We start from the raw sequence: 19,186 nt of genomic DNA on the forward strand, positions 1-19,186 counted from the left end.
TAGAGGTCTGGCTGACCACTGTAAATATCTTTTGCACATGTAGAGGGTTTTTACATCGATAAACAGTAGGAGCAGTGGCATGCATCAGGTCAAGCTGCAGGTTCACTCTGAAGAAACTCTATCATATAAGTCAGTCGTAACGGGTTATTGGGGTAATCATTTTTCATGTAAGTTCATAATGTTAACACCTCCCAATAACTGCTTTTATTAGCTTGTTTTATATCAGACAGTTTTAACCCTCATTTGATGCTTTTATTTTCTTTGCGTCATTGGAATTTGAGTTAAAACTGATAGGATCTATTTATGTTTGTGTGGATAATTCAATATAATCACATCTGGTGATTTAATCTTCAGGCCTTATAGATATGATGTAAAAGGAATCTGAAATTATGCAGTATAAGTCAAGACATCCTCCCTAGTACATACATTTATTCAACACTGTCCTTGGAGATGGGAGAAAAACTCTATGACTGCCTAAGAATCATGAATGCCTCACAAATTAAAAATGTTTGATTATATTTTATCTTTGAGTGCCTCTAATGACTTTTTCCACTGTCTATTCATGTGTATACTTTCAGAAAAGGGGAAATAAGAGTTGGAATTGATGATTGTGGAGTGGAATTTAAGAAGGGGATTTGAGAAGAGAAGAACTGGGAGGAGGAGCCGGTGATCGCAGAAGGAAGACGAAGAGAGGAAGAGTATGGGCTGCTCTTCTGTGTGGATCCTTCTACTATCCCTTTCTCTGTCCCACCAGAGCGTCACAGCACAAGCTGAAGGTAACAGATGACATCAAGCATCATCAAGCACTTTCTGTTATTGTTTTCCACATATTCAGCCATTCAGTTATACATTCATACATAATTCCAGGCCGTGACTCATTCCCTCACTCACCTTTTTCTATTGTTCCTTCACTTTCTTATTGTCAAATTCAACAGAGGTGGTAGAAGTACTCAGATCTTGTACTTAAGTAAAATAAAAGTACGAGAGTGTTACAAGTAAAAGTCCTGCAATCAAAATGTTGCTCAAGTAAAAGTATAAAAGTATTAGCATCAAAATATACTTAAAGTACCAAAAGTAAAAGTATTCATTATACATATTGGTCCATTTCAGAATAATATATATATGTTTTATAATGATTGATCATTAAAGTGTTATCAAAGCTGGTAAAGGTGCAGCTAGTTTGAATGACTTTGTATACTGCAGGGTAGCTTGTGAATTTACTCCAGGTGGAACTAAAGTCTGATTTAACACTTGATTATTTCACATCATTAATCAACATCTGTAAAGTAACTAAAGGTATTCAAGTAATGTAGTGGAGTAAAAGTACACGATTTACCTCTGAAATGTAGTGTGGTAGAAGTATAAAGTAGCAAAAAATTGAAACACTCAAGTTTAGTACCTCAACATTGTACTTAACTTACTTTAGCAAATGTACTCAGTCACTTTACACCACTAAAATTCAGCCTCATGGCACCATCAGTTTTCAACATCAGTTGTTTGATTCTGAGTCAACACCATATGTCTGACTGTCCACAATGCTCACTGATCTATGAATTAGATGACTTGGAGGCACAGGCCAGAGAAAGGTCAGGTGCTCAATGAACACAGTCTGTGCTCCGTCATTAAATCTGGACACATGGACTGGAACACGGGGTAGACACTTACCCAGCTCCACTTTCTCTCCAGGCTGTGTCTAGTCAGGGAATTTTAACATCTGCTAGCCTCATGTACCATACAGCACTCTGTCTGCCAGCCTGTCAAACCCATCTCCTGGATACAGAACCTTAAGCCCAAGGTGCTATTGGATGTCGCCAAATGTCAATCAGCCAATCGAAAGTTTGATTTCCTCCACCTGGAATGTGGTTGGCAGAAAGTGATGTGTAAAGTTGTTGGGCAGAATTATGGAGGGATATAAATAGCCCAAGGCCATATTTGAAGCTGCTGCTCCCTTGTAACTGGTACCATGGCTTATTCTTGACAGTGTTCATTCACATTCCGTCATATCACGTCATATAAATGTCTGTAGCAACCCTGAGGGCTACTGTTTCACATTACACACAAGAAGAGTGGTCGATTTCAAATTAATACATTGACAACTTCAAGCTACAATAATTGATATTTTTGGATTAACGATAATTCAAATTCCTGTAAGCAATGTATGGATCCCTCAGAGAATCATAATCCAACTTCACTGCTCTATGGATCTTTCTGCCTCTTTCTAGTGAGTCAGGGATTTTCTTTACAGCCCACAAATTGACTGAGTTGGTCATAAACATGGATGCAAATGAATGCTCATTGTCCGCTGGATGTGTAAATAAAATATGCATTTAACGTGTAACACATTGGTTTTGGGAAAGCAGAAGCAACATTAGTATTCACTTGGTACCATGTTTTTGTCCACCAGATATATGTAAGAATAATATTAGCTCTCCTCCCATCTACTGTATGTTTTTGGTCTCAACCTACTCTTAATATTTGACTCCTTTGAGGCGGCAGTGGCTCAGTCTGTAAGGACTTGGTCTTGGAACCGAAGGGTCGCCGGTTCACGTCCCGATCGGACCAACAACAAAAAAAAGCTTGAGTGAGCTGGTAGCTGGAGAGGTGCCAGTTCACCTCCAAGGCCACTGCCGAGGTGCCCTTGAGCAAGGCACCTAACCTCGAAACTGCTCCCTTGGCGCTGGGTACCTGGCAGCCTCTCTGCTCTGCCACCTCTCCTATCTGCATGTGGTTGTGTGTGTGCATGTATAGCCTCTGTGTTTGTGCATGTATATCCTCCCCTATGTGTGTAAACACATCAGAGTGGGGAAAGACATTTCCCTGTAAGGGATTAATAAAGTGTATCTTCTTCTTCTTTAGAGGCTAAATGCCTCATATGTTGCTAGTTACTAACTTTCTTATTTTGCTGTAAGGAGGTTGGCAGGTAGCAGTAGATTGAAGCAAAAATGCTCAGTACCCCTGAAGTGAAGTACAATTTATTTTACCCAAATCCAATTTAAACAACCTTTATTGATTTAAACATGACATAATCCTCGCCCTTGTCCACCAGTTAGTTAGTAATAGGCTATGTGGTTTTCTCCACAGTGTGCAAACTCGACCAGATAGGATTAACTGCTGATTCCAGAAACCTGTGTTAAGTACTATTTTGTTTTTAGACTTCTCTGTTTCAGTCTACTCTGTATAAATGTTCTGTAGTTCATCTGGCTAAAATTGTGTTTTGAAATCTCAGAACAGCTAAAATACCTATTTTTCAGGCAGAAATCTGGGTAACTTATTTTTACATAAATCTTAAAACTGAACTATCTGCTTCTTAGGGTTAACTTTGATTTAAACAATTGTTTCCCCCTCCTTCCTTCTTCCAAGCGACTTTGTTAACTACTTTGAAAAATAGGTTGATGATATTCGCTCTTCTTTTTCCAACTCACCATTAGTCACCACTGGGTCACCAGTCCCAACGTTCACCCACACACTAACCTCCTTTTCCCCTCTCTCTCCAAATGAGGTTCTTACCCTCATTACCTCTGCCCGTCCTACCACCTGTCCTCTGGACCCTATCCCCTCAAACCTCCTTCAAACTATCGCTCCTGATATTCTACCGTTTCTCACCCATTTCATCAACACTTCTCTAACTTCTGGTCACTTTCCAAACACTCTCAAGGAGGCAAGAGTAAACCCTCTCCTAAAGAAACCCACTCTCAACCCGTCCGATGTTATAAACTACAGGCCTGTCTCTCTCCTCCCATTCCTGTCTAAAACACTTGAACGCGCTGTCTTTAAACAACTCTCCTGTTATCTCCATCCGAACAACCTTCTTGATCCGCACCAGTCTGGTTTCAAGGCAGGTCACTCCACAGAAACTGCTCTCCTTGCTGTCTCTGAGGAACTGCACACTGCTAAAGCAGCCTCTTTCTCCTCTGTCATCATCCTTTTGGACCTGTCTGCTGCATTCGACACGGTGAATCATCAGATCCTCCTTCGCACTCTCCAAGAACTTGGAGTTTCAGGCTCTGCACTTTCCCTCCTCACCTCATACCTCAAAGACCGCACCTACAGGGTAACTTGGAGAGGGTCCGTGTCCGACCCTTGTCAATTAACTACAGGGGTCCCTCAGGGCTCTGTCCTTGGTCCCCTCCTCTTCTCTCTGTACACAAACTCGCTCGGATCGGTCATTAGCCCGCATGGTTTTTCATACCATTGCTACGCTGACGACACCCAATTAATTCTGTCTTTTCCCCGTTCAGAAACCCAGGTCGTCGCACGCATCTCTGCTTGTCTAGCAGACATCTCTCAGTGGATGTCTGCTCACCACCTCAAGCTCAACCTTGACAAGACTGAACTGTTTTTTCTTTCAGGAAAAGAGTGTCCCATTCTTGACCTAACAATCAACATCGGCCCCTCTGTTGTTTCCCCGACTCAGACTGCAAGGAATCTGGGTGTGACCCTAGATAACAAACTGTCCTTCACTGCAAACATCGCTGCTACAACCCGCTGCTGCAGATACACTCTTTACAACATTAGGAGGATACGTCCCCTCCTGACCCAGAAAGCAACGCAACTTCTGGTCCAGGCTCTCGTCATCTCACGCCTTGACTACTGCAACTCCCTCCTGGCTGGTCTACCTGCATGTGCCATCCGACCTCTGCAGCTCATCCAGAATGCAGCGGCTCGTCTGGTCTACAACCTTCCTAAATCTTCCCACACCGCACCGCTCCTCCGCTCCCTTCACTTTCTTCCAGTAACTGCTAGAATCCACTTCAAGACACTGGTACTTGCGTACCATGCTGTGAATGGATCTGGCCCTTCCTACATCCAGGACATGGTTAAACCATACACCCCAGCACGTGCACTCCGCTCTGCATCAGCCAAACGGCTCGCTGCACCCGCACTGCGAGGGGGACCCAAGTTCCCATCAGCAAAAACACGTTGGTTTGCTATCCTGGCTCCAAAATGGTGGAATGAGCTCCCCATTGACATCAGGACGGCAGAAAGCTTGCACATCTTCCGGTGCAGACTAAAAACTCATCTCCTTCGACTCCACTTCGAGCAATAAAATGACTAACAAAGCACTTATATACTAACAAAGGACTGGCTTATCTAAAGCCAGTTGAGTAGCACTTGAAATGTTTTGGCTCTATGAAACCTGATGTACTTATATGATTCTGTTTTCTTCAAGTTTGTATCTTCTTGGTCAAATGCACTTATTGTAAGTCGCTTTGGATAAAAGCGTCAGCTAAATGCAATGTAATGTAATGTAATGTTCTCTATTAACTTCCAACTGAACTGCTTTGAATTCAGATGTGAACAACAACATGAATATGAATACAGTGTTTGACTGACTTGCTTGTTTACATCCCCTGACTGTCCCAAAGGGGCGAGTACATGACTCTGCAAACAGATGCTGGGGGAATGCCTTTGCATTTGTCATGTTTTCTTTATTTCCTAGCTTCAATGCAAATGACTCTTATTTTCTTTTTATATTAACCTTTACATTCATTTGTCCTGATCAAATCTGAACCTGAGGTGTGCTCTCTAATGTTTCACAACTTTTCTCTTGATCTTGTTAGAGCTGATTGCAGCAGTGCATCATTATTTCCTCGACATTTTCTTTCCTTGCAGAATTTTCTGCAGCATATGCTGTATCCACTGAGCCACATCTAAGGGGTAAATCAATGGTGGTCTAATGTACACAACCTTTGAGACATCAGCATAGATAACCTTCAAGAAAACCCTTCCTAATCCCTCAGCATGTGTTGTCTTCTTATTCTTGGCATGTGGTCCTCACCTGCCATACCAGACTGACACACTTCTAGATAATTCATCTAGTTTTCCTCTTCCATCTCCACCATCCTCGGGGTGCCTCCTTGCTCACAATCTCCACCACGTTTATGTGGTTTTACAGAAATCTATGGACTAGAAAATGCATCACAATAATTAGAAAAAGCCAAGTGTGTAGACAAGGGTTGTTGACTGCCTATATGAGGCTCAACTCAGGATGGGAACGATGAACATCCTGTTTATTTGCATCAGTGGTTTAAACTGTGGTTTTGCATCAGTTTTTTAAATATAGCACTAAAGCTTCTGTTGTGGGCAGAGATAGTAGATTACCACCACAGAAAGCTCTAAAATTGTTTTCCCAATGATGTTTTGTTTTTGTGTGTGGCCAGAGATGTATATAGGTATTTGAGGAAGAACATAATGTTAGGTCGCCCTGGGCTGGAGACATATGTCTCCCCCTGTGAATCCTGGGATTGCAGCCAAAGGAAAAAGGGCAAAATAATAGAGGCGGGAAAGCTCTGTAATGAAATCGAGGACAGCAGAGGAGCTGAGTTATCACATACAGAACAATCAGTGGTGCCTATCTCTTATTCACCACACTAATCAATGCTGTCGTCACCATGGTTTATTGCATATGTAATGCCAGAATATTGACTCAGAGGGCATTTGCACACGCAGCAGATTTCTGTGTCGAGTGGGAGCGTTTGATAGTACAGTACTGTATATCAATGTGGAGAATTAATGTGTCAAGGCGTGTTCATCTGAGTTGCAAGAGATAATGTATGTGGGAGTGTGTGTATATACATGTAGTTACTGCATCAGGTTACCTTTCTTGCGCGTCTGGCTTTTTAACAGCACTTTAAAACACATCTGAGTCCTGCTGGCAAAAGCATCAGATCCTTATGTTAAATGCGTTTGTTTGCCTGAGCGAGGGGACTGACCCTGATTTTGGGCGTGTTTACCTTATTATTCTAAGCGTTCTTCATCGCTGTACTAAACTTTTATTGCTGGAGTGCTCAGAATATTGATAGTCTCTTTGGCTCACTTGTGTCTCATTAAAGATTCATAGGGATTTGTGCAGGGCTTTAGCTGTATCATAGAAGCAAGTAGAAGGAAACACCTTTTCAGGATGGAACAAGACTGCTCTCTGGTGGTCAGTGTGGAGATTAGACAAAAAGTCTCAACCTTTAACCCTAAAAAGGCCTAAATTGGAATATTTTTTAAAGATAAGGTCAAGGTATTTTGAATTCTATCAAAACCGATTCCCCTGATCCTCACTCTTTGGTATTTATGCACACACTAACTCACCCCGTCTTCTTCCCTCAGCATGCAAGACGGTGGTGCAGGCAGACATAGTGTTTCTGGTGGATGAGTCATGGAGTGTGGGCCAGACCAACTTCTCCAGGGTCAAAGACTTCATCTCGACCATCATCTCCTCCTTTCAGGGCATGGTGTTTGGAACAGAGGGGGTCCGATTTGGAGTCACTGTCTTTGGGGATGTCCCAAGGTAATACTTGAATATCAAAATGTTAAAGACAGCAATTAATTGCTATTAAGCCAGACACATTTATGTTTTGTCCACATCTGTTAGAAAAAACAAAATTTAAAAATTTAAATTAAAGGAGAAACAAAACACAATGTACACAAACTCCAATATCTGTTTTAGCTATTTCCTTTTTGATACTGTACATGATCGTATTTCCCCTGTTTATCTGTGCAGGATGCGGATTGCTTTGACAGACTACAGCTCACAGGAAGAAGTGCTCCGAGCCGTCAGAGACCTCCCCTATGTGGGTGGATCGAGGAGGATGGGGGACGCCCTCCAGTTTCTGGTTGACGCCGTGTTCAGCCCTGCTATCAGCCGTGACCATGCCCCGAAGGTAGAGTGCTTCAACCGGGTAGATGTGAAAACCTATCCGTGGTGACTGCATTCGTCTGCTATAAAGGGATTTTAGTATACCAACAGACTTGGAGCAAAGCATAGAAAAAAGATACCCTTGAAATGTGCCAGACACTACACATGCTGTAGGTAATTTCATGAATAAGCAAAGGTAAAAGAGGTCTCATAACAAAAACTTCTTCCATGAATGTTAACAATACAAAGGGCATATCTCTTGTTCATGTATGACAAAGGGTTGACACACAAGCAACTGGAAGATGATTGATTCAAGATTACAGCCCACACTGCAAATACTATTTCTTCCAGCTGGCCATTATCACGGATATGATGTATACTCTGGCCCTGTTTGAAAGGAAATTACTAGTTAGAGGTCTGTATTTGTACAGGAAGGAACATTGTGTGGAAAGACACAATCAAAACAAACCGGCGGCCCATTTTACACCACTTTTTTACGCATTGAATGCAAACTGAGAGGATGTCTGATAGAAAAGTTACTATTGGAAACAGGTTTTACTTTGGTTTGTTGTTTTGCTTCCAGAAGACAAAAAGGAAAGGGGGGAGGCAAAACATTGTGCGTTTGCCACGGATTTAACATGCTAAATATGCTGAATGACTGTGCATAAGGGTAGACTAAAGGCCAAAAGTGAGATACTCCTCAACAGGTCCATTTGATGGCCATCCAGCGATAAACAATGGAAATTAACCTGCTTTGTCACAGAATCATGTTTCAAATTGGTACTGATGAGCCCCGCTAATGCTATTCCAAAAGTATTCAGTTTGTGTGAACTAAATGTCTCAGACAGTCTAACACCGTAGTGTAGCTTCACTATAACACAGCTGGTTAGCATTCCATTCGCCTCTCTATCTCTGAGTTAGTGTGTGAATCATGTTGCAGCAGCACTCTTGACGTGGGAAGGCAGTGAATTCAGGATTAGCTGATATATCAAATTGTACAGCCAGAGCACATGCAGCTACATTCTCATATCGATGATTTCTAGCCCCCTCCTTCATTGACTGATGGATGAGCTGTGAAGTAACTGTTTTAATTTTCCTTAATGGGCAAATTACCAGTTTCTGTTGCAAGCTAGCATCATTGAATTCCACTTTGGCTTAGGGTTTGATTTATTGGGCTGGAGTAAAACCACGAGTCCATGCTTTTTGAGCATAACTCTGAATAGCAGGGATGTTATTTTTATTGAAAACAGGTTCAAACCCCACTGCAATCAGCATGTCGTTGTGTCCCGGGGCAAGACACTTCACCCCAAATTGCTCCTGTGGGGATTGCCCACAGTATTGAGTATGTAAGACGCTTTGGATAAAAGCGTCTAACAAGTAACATGTAATGAAATAAAACGTTGTTTGGCTAGTGAATAAACATCGATTAAACACATTTTCACAAAACTAAATGCAGAAACTGAGTGACTGTAATGAAAACAAACTGCTGTCGTTGTTATGCAAATTATCAGGTTGTTTTTTGATTGTTTAATTATGTTTATTGACCTAATATAATAGATTATTTCTGTCACCCTGCACAGATTGTTGTAATGATCACAAACGGACGTTCAGACGACCTGGTCGATGCTGCAGCCAAAGCTGTGGCTGACAATGGGATTTCTCTCTTTGCAGTAGGTGAGTGTGGAAGTATTGTGGATTCCTGCAACATCCCCACTGCAGAGACCCCTCACATTTTATTGGAGCTCTGCCGGCTTATCTGCAGTGTTTGCAGTCAGAAATTCATGTCCTGAACATTTTAATTCATTGGATTCAGTGTGGGTATTTGTGAGTGTGCATGACATTCTGGTTTTTGAGAGTCTGAGTGTTTGTATGGGCAAACATAACAACGTCTACTACTAAATATGTATTCATCTCCTGTGCTGTCAAAGTTTACTTTTTGACGGTGTGGAAAAGCTTTTTTATCCTACATGTTTCCCCCACTCATGAATACAAACTGCTGCTAACCCACAAGTGTACTTACACATATCTCTTACACACACGCATGAGCCCACAAGCCCACAACTCACTCCCTCAGCTGGGAGCGGTGTAATAATTACTGCTCATTAGCCGGTGGTGTGCTAATCGCAGCCATTTTTCATTAGGCGATTCAGTGTCCTCCATCTGCACCTCTGACACTGAGGCTTGCTCCTCTCGTTCATCACTCCCGCAGAGAAGCTCCACGTGCCTCCCCTGTACTCGTGCTAATCCAAGCCCTGCCTATGGAGCCTGTATTGCAGTCTTGATAACAAATATGCACAAATATATGCATCTCAATGCATGTTCCTGTCTAGGTTCAGGTTTTAAGTAACTGGTATTGTGACCCCGCTCTCCCTGAAGACTTGCATCATGTTCATTTGCATCTTTTAAAAAAGGTTTTGTATGTTTCAGAATGGTACAACTTTTTGAGCTCTGATTTAATCTTTAACAAAAACAGCCTATGTATGTCTAAAATATGCATATATAGGTTTGTCCCTGGATGTATAAAGATAATTCATGCAGATCTCAAATGAATCACTCAAACTGCCACAGCTCCTCTTAGTGGTGTAAGTTTGTAAAGAAAACAGCTATGATTCATATTCACTTGTTTTTATTATGCCTTAATCAAGTGAGCCTTATCAAATGTATGGCAGGCCATTTATTGTGTTCATTGTTTTTGAAAGGTTGTTATCTGCCTTTTCTAAATGTAGTGGGCTTATGGTGTAGACAGAGGGTGTTTATTTGACTGCATTGTGTGTTTTTGTCTGTCCTGTGCCAGGTGTTCGGGGGGCTGATGAGGCAGAGCTAAGGAGGATCGTGTCAGAGCCACATGAGGAGCACCTGTTACGTCGCGCTGACTACTCTCTCCTTGAAACCATCCTTCCCAAACTGTCCCGCAGGGTGTGCTTTACTGCCTCTGAACCACCACTTCCTGTGAAAACTTCCCAGCCTGGTGGGTCAATACACATCCAGTTTCAAAATAATTTAACCAACCTTCATTTAAAAAAAAAAGAAAAGATGCCCTTATACTGACAGCTGTTTACATTTCTAGAGTGATGAATTGCAGCTTGCAAAGTACAATAAATATGATTAATAGTTCTCTCTTATCTCAATATGCCCTGACGTTTTGTCACTAAGATGGATTTATCTTGCTGACAAGTTTTACTGCAAAACCACTTTGCATGTTTAATGTTCCCTGTTCCTTTTCTCACAGATATTTCATGTATATTGTCATCCAATGCCTCTTCCTGTACCTTCTCTCAAACCTAGTTGAGAAGCGTGTGGTGGGTCCCAGAGACCTGCAGGTTAGCGAGTTGGCCCACAGTTCCCTCAGACTGACATGGGGCCAAGCCACAGGTGATGTCACTGGATATCGTCTCCTCATCTACCCTCTCAGCTCCAGTGGAAACCTCCCCCTACAACAGAGACAGGTGCGGTGTAACCACTGTGCATGATTCAAGTTACAGTACAGTACATCCCTCAATTGCTCATGCCCATGACTGCTTATGCTCAAAACTGCATGTCAACTCTAACTACATGTGTGACCAGCAAATGTACTGCACATACAAGCATTGAGTCATTGTGTTATATGTACAATCAAATCTGTGTAACTTTCCAAATCGCACAATATTGCATCAATGGGATCAGCATGACCCCTATTTCTCCCCCAATATATGCGCTTCAGTTTTACCTTCCTCTTGATAAACAGAACAACAAATGAATAATGTATGTTATAAAGCACAACACCCCATCTAATTTGAATATAATGGAGAAGATGGAATTAAACCCTTAGTTTCATCAAAGCACAAGGATGCTGGTGGCTGCTGTCTCTGTGTATTTCTCTCTTCTGCCCTAACTTCAACACACACATGCATGCAGTGCACACACGCACACACACACACACGCACACACATACCCTATCTCCTCTCAATCTTCTGCATTGATTGTATTCAACAGGTTGATGTGAAGGCAGATGTGAACACCGCAGTGGTTAGTGAGCTGAGTCCTAAAACAGACTATTCCCTCACTCTCTACGCTGTCTACCCCAGCCTTATAGGAGATTCAGCAACAATCACCGTCCAGACAAGTGGGTGTCACACACCATTGCACGCTCATGCACAAATACTTCTGCCCATTTGTTTTCCATTTCACTGTACCTTGATTACCTGAGCAACAATGTTCTGCCTTGTAGCCCCTTTGCCTCAGGTGTCAAACTTCCGAGTTATCGAGGAGGGCCTGTACTCTATGCGCCTGGGATGGACGCCTTCTCTAGGGAAGCTCAACGGATTTAAGATATTCATCCCAAGATGTATGCTTGCAATACACAATGCAATTATTATCATTTTACAACCAACACATTGCAAGTATGAAGTATACAAATGTCTGTTTTACAGACAAGTGTATACATCTCAGTTTCTACAGCCATTTGTATACATCTCAGTTTCTAATAGACATTATTTTAGTCTGATTCTTCTGGATGTTTTGTTCTGCAGCCAACCGACCAGGATTTGCATATGAGAACCTGCTTCCTGGAGACAAATCTTCTCATGTGATTGACAGCCTGGAGGAGGATAAGAAGTACACCATCAGTATTTATGCTATTTACCCCCAGGGACCAAGTGAAACTGTTTCAATAGTAGGCAAGACATGTAAGTGTATTGCTTTGATGAAAACACCTCATTTTGTATGTTCACTTTCCACTTAATTTAGTTTTATTTACCACTTGTAATACTCTGACTTAACACTGACAAAAATATATGGATAGCTGTTATAATAGGAAACAAGCTACACAAGGAAGCAAATGCCAATGTGTAATACTGTAATATTACCACAGCATGGCGCTGTTGTTCTGGAGAAACACTTGCACAAGGTCCTTTACATGCAGACTCATTTATCTCTATTTCATAGTGCTAGAGAAATATCTCCCGAGGTTTTGATTTGAATGGATTGAGATTGTTATGTTTCTTATTTTCTTAAAGGGGACCTATTATGCAAAATCCACTTGTTCACGTCTGTTATACATAAACATGTGTCCCCTCTGTGTAAAGAGATTCTGAAAGTTTCAGGAAAAAAGATTCCCTCACTTTTTGTCCTGATCCATTTATATAAAAACCTGTCTGAAAATGAGCTGATCAGATTTTGGCCACTTTATTATGTCATAATGATGTTTTGGCTTGTGTAACCATTAGCCAATAACCAACCAAGATAACCCCCCCCCCCCCCCCCCCCCCCCCCCCCCCCCCCCAATTATCACCTGAATCTCCTCCTAGAGCACCATTGTGTTCTTTTAAACCAAATATCTCTCAGAGGGGCGTGGGGAGTGGCTCCTTATTTTCATCTAAAGTAACAGACAGAGAATCAGCACTTTTGAAACAGGGCTGAAACAGAGGGGTTTATGGGATGCTACAATGATCTGTTTGGTATTTGGAGCCAAACACTTCAGAGACATGTTTTGTATATATCTGAGACCTATAACATATTGTTGAAAAACAGTATAATAGGGGACCTTTAATGCATTCCTTTAAATAACACTTTTCTTTATTTCAATTTAAATTAAATAACTTGACTCTTATCATAACTATGATTTTTTTAAATTACTAAATAAACTTAGACTGAATATTGAATATGAGTGCGCTCTTCCTGCATATGTGTGTGTTTGTGTGAACATGGGTGTGTTTCACAGTAAAACTGGTACGAGTTCAGAAGTTCCTGGTTCAAAACGCCACCACAGACACCGTCCAGGCACGATGGGCATCCGTTAAGGGTGCCACAGGATACCGTCTGACATGGGAATCCCCAGGTACGGTTCCATCTTTACTTAGTAATTATACACAAGGTTTATCAAACAGAAAATAACCGTGGTTTGTGAAACAAAGCCAAAAAGTGTCTCTCTCTCTCTGTATCTTTCAGATGGCCACATAGAGAACATAAACCTCGGGGACAACTTTAACTTCTACATGATCCAGGGCCTGCACTCAGCCTCTGAGTACACCATCACCATCAACCCCATATTTGGAGACGTTGAGGGGCCCATCACCAGCACCAAACTCAAGACATGTAACTAGCACTTGTATAACTTTTTTTTTTAAATACATGTACATGGTTACAGTTTTAAAGACCCATACAAGATTAGATGAAGATGTCCTTCATGTCTTTCTTTGTCTCAGTGGAAAGCAGCGCAGTACAAACTTTGAAGGTGTCTGCTGTGAGCACCAGTACTGCTGTCATCTCATGGAACAGTGTCCCAGGGGCCACAGGGTACAGACTGGCCTGGGGACCCACTCCAGGTGAGTCACTTTCTCTCTTTGTCAGCCTTCATGTTATTGCTTTTGACACCATAAAAGTACCCCCTGGTTGTTCTTGTGATACATCAGATTACTCTCGGGTATATAAATGATCTCAATAAAAAAACGTATCCAGTTATCCAGAGTACGTGTATGCATGTGTGTCCATGTTTGATTCTAATATTGATTGGCTGCCTTTCTACCAGCGACAGACTCACTCTAACAAAAGCTTTTGAAATGTCCCTCTTTTACACTAGACACATCTGCCACAGGGATGTGACAGGTGGCATTGCGACTAACCCTGATGAAATACAAATGTTAGGGTCAACAGAGGAGGATGTTTTTTTCCAGAGGCTTTAATGCTGAGCCAGATCTCATAGGAATGCCTGGACAGCGAGCAATAATTAAAGGCAAGGTGATGAGAATGTACTGTGATTCATCATATTGTTTCAGAGTTTGTTGGTCGGGATCGTCCCAGGCAGTTGGCTCTGAACGGCAGCGCCACAGAGTACCAGATGAGGAATGTAGCCCATGATACTGAGTATGTGCTGTCTCTCTATGTGCTGTTTGGATCTGCGGTGGGGCCTGGTATCAGTGCTACCTTCAGAACCTGTGAGTATTCAATATGTCTACTACCTACCACGAGTACTCCCCTGACATTTACAATTGGTTTTCTTGACCCTTGCAAAATATACACATTTGTATTGTACACCATAATAATAATAATAATAATAATAATAATAATAATAATACTTTATTTTAAGGCATTGTTTTCTTCTCTCCTGTGCCACAAAACTCAAGTAGCATTCTGAAGTCTGTGTCTTTTCCCTGCATGGGCATAATTCATGTTAGGATTATTTATTAAAATGCCTGGATGTAAGTTTAAAGTTTTTAAAGAGTAACTTTACACTAGCTGTGGTGTCTCCAGTGCTTTGGAACATCCTGGAGTGCACTTCTGTCACTGCAGCAGATTAGAAAGTTAAACCACTGGAGGTCAGCAAATACAAGATGTTCAGCTACTTAGAGTTCCTTTTAAAGAAGCCCAGTCAAATTGACATAAGAGAAAATATATTAAAGAGCAACTTAAACTCAGCCATAGCAGAAACGTACATAAACGCCAGTGGCTGGTTCTGTTGAGAAAATCTCAGGCCAATATGTGTGGTAAATGATAGGGACTCTTAAAGAGAAAAATTAGAAAGAAAATAATGAATCTACATCAGTTGTCATCTTTCTGTTGCACATCATCAATGAAAACATGTCCTGTATTAAAAACAAACTGATACAGGCTATTCATGTTCCATTTTCCTCAGCTCCATTGGGCTATGTTTCCAACTTCAAGGTGTCTTCCTACACCAGTACCTCCATAGATATGGACTGGAGTCCCATAGTTGGAGCCACTGAATACAAACTCTCTTGGAACACAGGTGATATATTTACCCATCTGTTTTATCTGTATTTAGGTGTTTTCACAAGTCAAACAAACTTTCTCTTTATTTAATTTGTCTAAAAAAGTCAATAGGAATGTGGAAGTGACAGAAATATCCCACTCAGTAAGTAATATTGTGTATGTCCCTGCATGCTTGCAGGTGATGGCAGCCCTCAGTCACATTACCTGGACCGCACTGTCCTCACCCATCGTATCGAAGACCTAAACCCACAGTCCATCTACACCATCACGATCTGTGCCGTGTACGGCAACTCAGAGGGACCAGAAATCTCCTTATCTCAGCTCACAGGTACAGGAAGAGATGTCTCACAGTTTATTTTAATTGATCATGATTCATCTTAAGATCTAAATAGGTCTGTGCAGCTGTGCACCCCATTGTTATTAAATGGGAAGGACGGTGGAATTCCGCATCCCGTGTCCGGCCCCTCTTGGTGTCTTTATTTGAGTGACAAGTCATATACTTTGGTGTTCCCATTTAACCACAGCTGAAATGTCACTTGCAGTATGTGTCACTGAGTAAAAGGCAGCAGAGCTGCTATCATTTTATCACTGTCACTGTCAAAGCTAGTGTGTTACACCAAGGTTCAATTGCTGAGTTTATTACACTGACAAATGATAGGGTGTGTGAATAAAATCGCAGCGGCTCATTCAGCTCAAAGATTTCGGATTACTTTAAATGTGATAATGTTTTTACCTCATGCTTCATGATTTGGAAATAATAAGGAGGTAAATGTGATGTTTGTTTTGATTATTTTGAACATGGTTATTGATGTTTTTACTCAGCTGCTGTCTCAGACTCACAGCAAATCCAGGCAGTGAGGGAGGTGAAGGTTGTGGACATTGGAGTCAACTCCTTTACTCTGTCCTGGAGAAAAACACAGGGGGCATCTGGGTACAAAATCTCCTGGACCCCCTTCATGGGTAAGAACATAACAGTCAACCATGTGTGCTTACAGTCTTACACCCTGATACCCACATACTGTGAGACTTACTGACTTATTTAAGCTGGATTTCCAAAAAAGACATCTCTGGCAAATAACAAAATATTACATTTTATTCGCTGGATATATAAAACATTGCTCGAATAATTGCATCCTTTTACAATCAAAACTAATTGTTATTACCATTTTGCATAATTAGTAATTATTGGTAACAGCTGAAATATCACCATTTGAATTCCTGTGGCTGATTGCAATAGGGTTTTAACTATAATTGAGCACACAACAGTATTGTTTTACACTCTCATTATATCCACATGTTGGCTTTTATTATTTCCTGCTCTAGGGGGTGATGAGAAGTCCCATGTGGTATCTGCTTCTTCCACCACTTTCAACATCGACAATCTCCGGGCGAGCGCAGCTTACAAGATCCAGGTATCCTCCATGGTGGGCCGCAGGGAGGGCAGCCCAGTCCTGCTCACTGCACGCACCTGTGAGTCCCGCCTACCTAAACCAGTGAGGAACAGAATGACATGTGCTCTCAGTCAGAGATTTCAGGGATTGGTAACAATACCAAACCCAAAATGATAGTATTTATGTGTCAAAAGTATAAACCGCCACAGTTTTCACTCCAACTTTGAGGATTTGTTGAGGGGATAATGGTTGTTGTTTTCAGGGGATATACTGACAAATTGCTTGCTTGCAAGTGTCATTATTTATTTAAGGGTCAAAAAGACTATGTGCCCACTTACCTGACAACTATCCCTATGAGTTGAAAATATTTTTTGACTGTCCAGGGGCCTCATTTATAAAGCCTTGCGTAGGATTGGCGTGGGAAGGTTGCTTACGTAGGACAAAGCAAATAAATACGCACCGACACTTTCCGATTCATAAAAGACTGCGTACCGGCACAGGACTTGCGTAGGGCACATCCTACGCCGGTTTCCCTTTTATAAATCACAATCAACTCAAAATGCGGCGCAGCTTTTGCGGGCTTCACGTAGCGCCCATATTTGCCTATAAATAGTCAAAGAAACGCCCATTCATTCATTCATTTTGACTGACTGCATGAAGAAGATCGCAGGAAATGACGACAGAACAGCTAAAAAAGACATCTCACACCGTGTCAGATTTAGGTTATTTTGGGGAGGTCGAGATAAATCATATTGTTTGGTGGATGCAGTTTGAACCAGAGTAGCAGCATGGAGGTCGGATCGTCACCAAAATAAATAAATAAGTGGTCCGAAAAAAGTTAATGACAAAAAAAATACACATAACCTTCCTCAGGCAGTGTGTTTGTCCCGGGGACAGGAGACACCCCCTTGATGAGAAACTGTAAGAAATGATCGGGGAATCCCTCCGGAGTGGAGTCATGACGACTGGATCTGAATTATTTGTTTGTATTTGGTGGTTTGTGTTCCAGCTGTCGATCAGCAACTATATATCCATAATCCACCAGTTAAAGGAAATACAACTAATGTGTTGTGTTATATTAGCTGTACAATTTACCACATATGGTGTTCTTAGTTTCCATACCTCCTGTGTTTTACGAGCTACTTATCAAGTAGGCTATTGGCGAACGGCATAAAACATGATAGTATATAAAACCATGCTCGTATCTATACAACCTGAACCTATAGAAATGCAAAACGGCGTCAGTTTAAAGTAATTATATCCTTCTGTTTACCGCATCATTTATGAGAATACATTTCTTAACAAGAGAACATAATCGAGGGATGATCAATAACATTTGCGTATTTATTTATTTCTCCAAGTTATGTTTTTGTGTGCACTGAGGAGTCGCAAACAGGTGTTTGTTAAATCATTTTAAGATTGGCTTTAATCAATTTGTGAAAATGAATTCTTCATATATGATAAATGAGAGGTAACATTTTATTTATTTATTTTTATTTTATTTTATTTTTTAATTTTTTTTTATTGAGTCAGGCACAATGAGTTTACATTTATACAGTCAATATTTTTTTTCCCTTTCCCCCCCTCCCCTCCCGGTCCTAGCTAGTAAAGTAAATAACTAAATAAATAGATACATATATAGGTAAAATAAAGTAATGTAAAAGATAATATTAAAAGAAAATTAATAGATAAGGAAATAAAGAATAATAACAATAATACATGTACCCATATACTCACATATGTATACCCACATATACACATACACATACACGTACATACATACATGTATATAAAGACAGAAACAAGAACAACCAAAAAACAAAACAAAAAAGAGACAAAATAAAACCAAACACATACATTCGTAGTTCCCCCCTTTCTTCTTAATTTGGTGTCTTAAGTTCAGCTACATTCTATTTATGGTATTATTTCCACATATTTCTCTCCATTCTTCCTTCTGCCAACGGTGTCGCAGTTTCTCGTCTCTCCCGTTTTTATGCTTAGTGCGTATGCATGGGTCAGAGTTTGCATGGAGGACCGCACATTTTCCTGTCAAGTTAGTTTTTTATAAATCGCAAACAGTGCGTAGAAACTGGCGTACGCCATCTTTTGTGCGTACGCACCGTTTATAAATGAGGCCCCTGACTTTTACTGTTTTTGATGTTTCATTTGTTTTTCTGTTTCAGTGGATCTTCCAAAAGTGAATGGCTTTGTTGCTCTGAACACTACAGACAGCAGCACTGTACTAAACTGGACACGTGTGGCTGGGGTCTCTGGATACCTTCTCTCCTGGAGACACATCTCAGGTCAGACAAAGTTTTCCCCTTAATTTAGCATCAGGGTTAACCAAAACAGGTTTATTCCGTACTGTCTAAATGTTATTGCATTGTGAATTTAGCCCTGTGATAAGCACTGCTTTGTTTAACAGTTTGTCAATTCTATCATTTGAATAAATTCCAAGAAC

At 41.1% G+C, this 19,186-nt stretch overlaps 1 protein-coding gene across 1 annotated transcript in view; it reads left to right on the forward strand.

Annotated features, from left to right (window-relative positions):
* The first annotated feature begins 700 nt into the window (after nt 1–700).
* Nucleotides 701–19,186, forward strand: part of col7a1l (collagen type VII alpha 1-like) — a 49,115-nt gene continuing 30,629 nt past the window's right edge. The window contains exons 1-18 of the mRNA XM_034133284.1: nt 701–776; nt 7,099–7,279; nt 7,493–7,652; nt 9,208–9,301; nt 10,422–10,595; nt 10,913–11,073; nt 11,600–11,729; nt 11,835–11,951; nt 12,136–12,291; nt 13,326–13,442; nt 13,553–13,699; nt 13,810–13,929; nt 14,380–14,538; nt 15,237–15,350; nt 15,513–15,662; nt 16,157–16,294; nt 16,658–16,804; nt 18,909–19,028. Coding sequence (XP_033989175.1) covers nt 701–776; nt 7,099–7,279; nt 7,493–7,652; nt 9,208–9,301; nt 10,422–10,595; nt 10,913–11,073; nt 11,600–11,729; nt 11,835–11,951; nt 12,136–12,291; nt 13,326–13,442; nt 13,553–13,699; nt 13,810–13,929; nt 14,380–14,538; nt 15,237–15,350; nt 15,513–15,662; nt 16,157–16,294; nt 16,658–16,804; nt 18,909–19,028 — 2,461 coding nt within the window. The remainder of the gene's footprint in view (nt 777–7,098; nt 7,280–7,492; nt 7,653–9,207; nt 9,302–10,421; nt 10,596–10,912; nt 11,074–11,599; nt 11,730–11,834; nt 11,952–12,135; nt 12,292–13,325; nt 13,443–13,552; nt 13,700–13,809; nt 13,930–14,379; nt 14,539–15,236; nt 15,351–15,512; nt 15,663–16,156; nt 16,295–16,657; nt 16,805–18,908; nt 19,029–19,186) is intronic.

This window comes from Trematomus bernacchii, unplaced genomic scaffold (assembly GCF_902827165.1).
Source record: "Trematomus bernacchii unplaced genomic scaffold, fTreBer1.1, whole genome shotgun sequence".
Lineage (NCBI taxonomy): Eukaryota > Metazoa > Chordata > Actinopteri > Perciformes > Nototheniidae > Trematomus > Trematomus bernacchii.